Source organism: Euprymna scolopes, chromosome 3, assembly GCF_053919585.1.
Source record: "Euprymna scolopes isolate OS-2025 chromosome 3, ASM5391958v1, whole genome shotgun sequence".
NCBI lineage: Eukaryota > Metazoa > Mollusca > Cephalopoda > Sepiida > Sepiolidae > Euprymna > Euprymna scolopes.
Window position 1 is genome coordinate 40,054,307 of NC_136484.1, and position 8,465 is coordinate 40,062,771.

Below are 8,465 nucleotides of genomic sequence, written 5' to 3' on the forward strand. Positions count from 1 at the left end.
CACGATGAGGTAACATTGTGGCGATGGGACAGAGGTTGGAGCATGGCCGACAGTGAGGGACGTATAAGCTTTATGACTCTTTTTTGGACTGACTAATAGTGAAAGACTAGTGGTAGATGCATCATCCCATACGTGACAACAATACTCCGTGCATAGGCAAGTTGTGATTTCGTTAAAATATGGAGTGCTCTGTCGTGTCAGTAATTTTCTAGTACGGTAAAGAGAATCTGCATTCTTTGCAGCAGTCTTGGCAATGTCATCAATAATTTTGTTTCAATTTTAGGTCGAAAAATATCTAATAGAAACGAATGAATATCACGGAATTAAATATATTTTCACTTCTAGGAACGAGAGAGTACATTCACTCGTTGGTCAGTTTAATGCAAAGGAACTTGATATGATGTAATGGGGACCATTCTGTAATTTCAAGTTATCAAATACATAAATGAAAATCAAGGAACTCAAAACATAGCCTTGGTGCATTCCAACTTGAACATTAAAGCTGTCACTAGGTGCGGTTAATTCTAACAGAACTTTGAACAGTTCTGTTCCTTCCTTGAACAACCATACATTTGCCTCTAGTTTACGTGAAAACCACAAGACGACCAAGAGGAAGATGCATGCTCTCCTTGACAAGATACTTTTCTTGCATTTGTCTGAAAATAAACATAGAACCCGTTGTATTTTGCCCAGGCATAAAACCACAATGCATTTAATTTATATTTTTTAATGTTTATAACAAGAAGAAAAATGACATTTATTTTAGTTTTGAATAAATGTTAATAGTAACATCCACAACATTCAGGAATGATGACTTTCTTTCCCATTATTTATCACAAATAGAAAAGATTAGTTGTTAGGTATGTAAAAATAATGATAAAAATGGAAAATTCCACATTAAGTTTGATTAAGTAAAAAGATGAAATTTACTATTAGAAAGGCAAGTTAGAGTTAGAACTACACATATAGAAAGTTCCATAAAGAAGAGGAAGTCTGACGTGCGATATGTGTCGTAGAAACGCGATAGAAATGTATACTTTTACAGTGGTTTAAAAGAATTAAAAAATCAAAGCGTGTCTAACCATTATGCTCGAATATTGTTGGTATATTATATTTTAGCAATTATCGAGGAAGAGAGAAAAGCATAACATTTATTTGTAGCATATTTGTTTCTGACCCCTGTTTTTTTTCTGTTCAGTAAAGTTAAAGATACCAGTCATTCTTCTTTTTCGATTTTGGCCTTTATGTAATCTACCCTATCTTCTTTTCTCGCTTTATATTGCCTTTCTTTTCTGTCTTTATCATCTTCTTTGTCTTTCTATTCTCTTTCAAATTAACTCCCTCCTCCCAGTCTTTGCCTCTATCTCATCTTTTCTCTGCCTCCTTAGCTCTCTTTCCCTGCATCTCTATCTTCTACCATCTCGGTTTTTTTTTTCCTTTTCTACATCTCCACTTCTATGTCTCTCATCTTCAGCCGCTCCATCTGTCACATTTTACTATTCTTTTTTTTTTTTTATCTCTGCTATTTTTATTTGTCACTTCTCTCCTATTCTGTCTTGTTTTTCTGTATTTTATTTCATTTACATTTACTGACATTCATGATTAATAAAAACTTTGTTTTTCCCCCCCCGGAAAGTAATAACGTGCTTGTTTACGCTATAGAACTTTTCAATTTAAATTTCATTAAATAACAAAAGAAAAAGAAATATATATATATATATATATATATATATATATATATATATATATATATATATAACAAAATAGCACAATCACAATCAGAAATTCTATGAAACGACTGGCAAAAATAAAAATCGAACGACACAAGTAAAAGGCGGAAACAAATTTTCCTTTTATTTATTTATTTTTTTTTTTTTGCCATGGAAGATTCCTCCAATTGTTGTCAAGATGCTATCATCTAATCATCATCGAAGTAAATATTTTGTATGCAAAAATAAAGTTTTCAATTATCATGTCTTTTCAATGTATTGTTTTGAAATTTCTTCAAAGATTTTGTCGCAAAGCAAACAAAATGGCAAATTGAAGAAAAATAAATTACTTTTGGTTTGTTAAATTTTTCCGTTCATACAATTTTTTTTTTTCGTTGTTGGTGGTCTCCAGTAAATTCTCGATAATAACTGTTCGATAATGAGATTTCATCGGCATTTTGTTAAAAAATATTTATTTATTTACAGGGTGGAGCAGTAAAATTGTTGCACTAGAAAAGACGACATGATTCCATTTCCGTTTGATGAAAAACGTTTTTATTTTTGTTTTTTTGTTGCAGACCATTTACTAGTTTGCCAGTTGTGTACAAATCCCAATGTTCAACAAGCAAGACTGGAGATGTACCTGTACAATTCATACTCTCTACGATCCATGTTATGACAACAGGACCATTGCCAGCACCATCAAAATGCATCGCTGGATTACCACGAATAACAGTGACGTTCCCAAGATGATGAAAATAAAGTTTCCGGCCACGGTTATGGTCTTTGGTATGGGTTCGATAGAGAGCCACATCATGCCACCTCACATTTTCCAAGTCGGATTGAAAGTCAACACCAAAGTGTATCTAGATGTGCTGAAGAGTATGGTGATCCCCTGATGCAATCAGGTGGCCGCTGGCCGCTGGCAGACCCTGGGTGTGACAGCAGAACTCGGCACAGTCCCACAAGTCCAAAGAGACCCAGGCTTGGCCTCAGAAGGAGTGCTACGGCTTTGTATCCTTCTCTCGCCCCGACCTAAACCTGCTGGACTACTTCCTTTGTCATACGTAGAGAGCATCACCAACATGACTTTCCTGGGCTGGCCTGATCGCCGCCATCTACAAAGTATTCGCCGAGCTTCTGCCGGCGCTTGTGGAAAAGACATGCTTCCAGTTCTGGACCCGTATCGATTGAGGCTGAAGGCGGCTACATTGAATAGATGTCAGATCTACTACATAATCAAGTTACCTGAATTGATTTGTTCAATGAAAGTTTTAAAATAAAGTTGTAATATTGTTTTCTTTAGGGCGACAACTTTATCGTTCCACCTTGTATTTAAAATTTTGAAGAATATTCCGCTTCTTAGCTAGGAGCAAAGTGTAGTTTCTGTTCTGATACTACACCTTATCTTCCTGTCTTCGCTCAATGAAGGAAAAAGAAGACTGAGGTCGTTTTGGGGGGGTTTTTTGTCTAAACCCAAAGTGCCTTTTGGAGGTGAGTGTAACGAGAAGCCGCACGTGGCGGGAGAATGGGAAAATATATGCCATCGTTACAAGAAATGGCGAGTTGAAGTTCTTTCCTATTCTTTGGCTACTTTGCGACTAAAGCTACAATATGTTGAGTAACGCTACTGGAACTTAATTTGAACCAAATTAAAACCCCAATTACTTGTCAAATATGCGTTCGTTGAGAGGAAAATAAATAGGAACAAGTATATCAAATATTCTAATTCTATCTAGATATGTAAAAAGTGGTTAGGGAATTTAAACGGATCCCCTAAATAGATGATAACCGAAAGGTATATGTGTTTCTTGGACAGTATGCACTCGTCGGTAACAAATATCAATAAGTCGTTCTGGTTTCTATATCAATTTGTATAATAAACTGTTAAGTGTTATATTTCTTTTAAACTATTAGGTTGTCCTAAAAGTTCTTAAACACTTGCAAAGAATTGAATTTTTACTTGCCAAGTAATAACAAACAAAATTTAATCTTCAAAATGAAGAACATCATTTTCCAAGACTTTCTACCATTGATCAGAAAACTTTCGGATCTGATCAAAGTACCATTCGAATCAAGGAATTTTCGACACGCTTCCTCGATTTCATCAAACTAGTTGGAAGAACAGCCCTTCAGGAAATATTGCATGTAGCGAAAAAGGGCGTAATCTGATGGAGCACAGTCAGGCTTGTAGGTTGGATGTGGCAATACCTGAACGCCGTCCAGCTCTGCAAACTTATCTTTGATCTTTCTGGCGGTGTGTGGCTTGGCATTGTCCTGCTGCATCAAAGTGTGCTTTCGGTTAATCAGAGACAGGTACTTCTGCTTCAACTTTTCGTAGACCTCCTCCAGTTTCTTACAGTAAAGATAGGCACTGATGGCACGAACCATTGGGAATTAACTTAAAATGCACGATTCCTTTAAAGTTCCACAAAACGCACAACATGACTTTTATGCCGAATCGATCTTGTTTTTGGACTTGTTTTTGCCCTTTCTGAACCCATTGCTTGTCTCGATTGTGCTGGACCAGATAGACTAATTTCTCGTCCGATTTCACAATGCGCGCCCAAAGACTCTACAATCGCTGCATATGTTCTTCCACATTCAGCAACACAGATCTCTTCTATTGTTTTCCTGGTTGAGAAACTTTGCTTCCAGCAGTAACAAATTAAAACTCGCAGCTCAATTTTATCAACTGTCATTTGAAATAGAAAGATGAAGTGCACTATAACAATATTAACGCAACAAACAATTAAAAATTACATAAAAATTCAATTTGCCGCAAGTTTTTACGACCTTTTGGGGCTTGATCTCGGTCAGGATCAATACCATTAATAAAAATATTCCTTTCTTTTTCCTTAGCAAATTGACATTGTCGGTAAAATGTATTTAAACAAGTAAAACGAATACTGTTCTTTATTTAAAATTTTAACAGTTGAATTCTTTTCAAAACGATTAAGATTCTCTGTCTTAATAAGTCATGAGGCGTTTGTCTGTAGAGGACGAGCCCAACACTGCAGGTATGTGTACTTTAGTGATCGGCTCTATTCTTTAGGAAAGATCGACTGTGAAGCGTCTAAGGCTTTCTATCTGATCAAATCTCTCTTAGGGTTCATATATTAGATATATTTTAATATATGAACTCATTCTGCTTCTAAAGTCGGTATCTCCATCATTCTAAACACTTCTCACACCATAAGCTATTCTATCTTTAGAAATCTTGTATGTTCTGTGTACGGAGTATTATTCCCATATTAGGCTGATAAATCACTGTCCTATTATAGGGTTCTGACAAAGTGCAGAAACGTCTTTATAGTTTGATTGGTTCAACCCTTTCTTCTTCTTTGTAGCCTCTATCTCACAGACGTGATGTTGTTACATTATTATGGCATGTGTTATTCAGAATTTTTTTTATCTATTCTCTGCTTCTTTTGTTGCAACTTTTTGGGCTCTTTGATTTAGCGGTCTCCATCATGTCGCTATTTTGATACCTTATTTTAATACAGCTTCATATTATAGTTTTTTTCTTTCCAAAAATCGTAAGTTTGTAGCACGTTCTTCCTGCTGACTCTTTAACTCCTACTTACAACCTTAATTTGCTCAAGACATAGGGCAATAGACACCTTCTGTCTTTTCGATAATTATCTCGCTTTCTTTGGTAAGTCATTAAATCAAATGGCTTCTTTGAAGCGTTTCACATAAATAAATAAATAAAATACCAGAATGATAAGAGACGTTTATAATCTCACGAGACTAGCTACAAGATCTTGTTTTGTCATGAGATTTGGGGACCCCTTTTATACTGAAAAAAGTCCTGGGCCTTCTTTTTCCAATGGACACAACTTCGAAAGAATGCGTTTCTCTTAAAGGAAGATAAAATTTAATCTTTATAATAGGGTTAAAATATATTTAAAAATTTTTTTCTTTAATATGTACATAACATGGCCCTCACGTTTTTTTAGCACGCCTAACAGAACCAGATATTTAATTACAGAATACTTCAACTCCTGTGATAGAAATAAACACAGTTTTTCTTTCTCCATGATCACTCTTTCTCTAAGATCAATCGATCCAACCAATCAGATATCATCAAAGCTTTGTACGAGCAGCAGTCACCAATACACTATAAAAGGAAGTTGTCTCTTCATTTATTGCTCATTCGATGCCTTTGTCCCCTAGCCTCAACGTCTATCGTGTCTTTATGTCGCTACCAACAGTACTACACCTACAAGCATGTGAGATTATGACCTCCTTATATATATATTTATTCAGTTGTATGGTAAAATGTCTTACTTGTAACTTGTAAGCCTATGCGACGTATTCCATTATTAATTTCGGAAAAAATTTTCCCTTTTCAAATGGTGTGCGTAACAGGTCGATCCAAGCATGCTGGATGAAGGACCGGAAGTTGTGTAGCTATGTGAGGCCTCGGGGAAAATGTGAGTAGGGGATTTATGTATGGTATGATTAGGTAAGTAATATGTTTATAAATTTGCTATTTTTATTTATTTGTCTTTATTTTTATTTTATTTATTTATTTATTTTTTTGGTTTATAACTTGTTTTAGCGTGAGCTTTTTTTATTGTTCTCTGTTATGTTGTCTTTATCATTATTACTATTTGTTTTTTTTTTCTGCTGATGTGTGCGGTGTCTCTGCTTTTCTGGGTCACTTAAATCGCTACTGGGCTGCGTCCGGTCGACTACTGTAGGGGCGGGATGTGAGAGAGGAGGTGATGTCGGGGTCGACAGCTGGGTGTTTAGGTTAGTGTTGCTGGGGGTAGGAAGATAGGTGAGGGGAAGGGAAGGGGAATGGGGGTGACATTCCTTGGGAGTTTTTAATTTATTTATTTTCATAAGTGGTAGTAGATTTTTATATAGCAGCAGTCACCAATATACTATAAAAAGAAGTTGTCTCTTCATTTATTGCTCATTATGTCGCTGCCAAACGTACTACACCTACAAGCATGTGAGATTATGACCTACTTTTGTAGCTCTGTTTCCTATGAAACTGTCCAAACTTGTTTTCCACACGCACGCACGTATATACACAACTACGTATATACACCCCAGGCACGCACGCAAGCACACATACGCATTAACCACACATACGTACACACATACGAGCGTGAGGTCACTTCCTTTTTTTCTCCAAACGCATGCGCAGAAAACCAAGGTCCCACGCGCAGCCCCTTTTTTCTTCCTCTTTCATTGGGTGGCTTTTGAGCTGACCAGTCGCACCAGATTTCGCCTCCCGACTACCAGTGGTCACTTCTCGTCAAAACATGTGCGCGGACGGTTAGCGACCTGCATACGTTCGCCCTTTCTTTCTCCCCCGTTTTCATAAAGCAGCAGTCGCTTTATGTGTGCCTTTTCATTTCCTCCTCACGTTTGGATTTTTCATCTTTTGAAATGAACATTAGCTTTTTATTTTTCTACGAAAAATAAACGTGTTCAAATTTATTCAACAAGCGTTTTCATTCCTTCATTTTTCTGTTTGTTTCATTGTATATTTTTGCAGCGGTTTGGTGTATTATTATATACTAACCCGTTACAAATTTGGTGACCCCCGAACTTTAAAATGAAATGAACGTTTTTGAAGGAACCACGTGTTGAACTTTAACACAAATATTTACAAAACACACGGAAAATAACCGGACAACCACGTGGAAGAATAACGTCAAACCGCGAACAAAAGACGAGTAAAATAATAATAATGTCACTACAACCCACGGAAACCCAGCATGAAACAATGACATTGAACATTCCACCCTTCAACCCGGCGAACACAAAAATATGGTTCGTCCAAATACAAGCTTTATTTGACGCCAAACGAATTACCTCACAACGAGCGCGTTATTGCTATCTCGTCGAGAAACTGCCTTTGGAGATAGTGGAAGAGGTTATAGATGTACTTGACAATGTGCCTGAAGAAAACCCATACGACACACTCAAGCAAGCCATTCTACAGCGAACCGGCGTTTCTAATGAAGCCATGCTGCGAAACCTGTTCACACAAGTTGAATTGGGAGACCGCACACCGTCGCAGTTACTACGACACATGAAATCCTTGTTAGGAGAAAATAAAATGTCTGACAGCATTATGCGTAGCTTGTGGATGAATAAGCTACCCGCGACAGCAAAACAAATCCTCGCGCCAATGTCTGAAGAGACGACGTTAGAAAAACTCGCCGACATAGCTGACCGGATACTCGAAAGTTCCCGAAGCCGACAAGTGTACGCACAACAACAGCAACCAGTGCAAACCCGAGACGAGGAGCTAGCGGAATTAAAGTCCACAGTGGAAAAGCTGTCACAACAATTAGCCGACGTTCTCCAAGTATGTCGACGTTACCCCAGTAACTACAACAACACGCGACAAAGGACCAGGCGAAGAAGTTCCAGTAGCAGGCGACACGGTTCACGTGATAGACAAAACATATGCTTCTATCACAGAAAATTCGGCGCGGACGCTCGACGATGCACTACACCCTGTGCGTTCAAAAAAACAGCACAGGGAAACGAATTTTCCAGCCAGTAACGACGACAACTGTAGCTGGAATACACAAAAAAGGTCGTCTGTTTTATATCCGTGACAAAATTCACGGATATAGCTTCTTAATAGACACCGGAGCTGAAATCAGCGTCATACCGACACCGCATGGCCATCCAACGGGGACACATTTTCTCACTCTGCAAGCTGCTAACGGGACTAAAATACCCACTTTTGGAGAGAAAATGTTAAACTTAAACCTGGGA

The 8,465-nt window shown here is 37.5% G+C and overlaps 1 protein-coding gene across 1 annotated transcript; it reads left to right on the plus strand.

Annotated features, from left to right (window-relative positions):
- The first annotated feature begins 7,458 nt into the window (after window positions 1-7,458).
- Window positions 7,459-8,247, plus strand: LOC145260978 (uncharacterized). The gene has a single exon (XM_080119114.1). The coding sequence runs from the start codon at window positions 7,459-7,461 to the stop codon at window positions 8,245-8,247; it is 789 nt and encodes a 262-aa protein (XP_079975240.1).
- The last annotated feature ends 218 nt before the right edge of the window (window positions 8,248-8,465 follow it).

Coding starts and splice junctions, on each gene's coding strand:
- LOC145260978 (XM_080119114.1), top strand. CDS start 7,459: ATGACATTGAACATTCCACCCTTCAACCCGGCGAACACAAAAATATGG.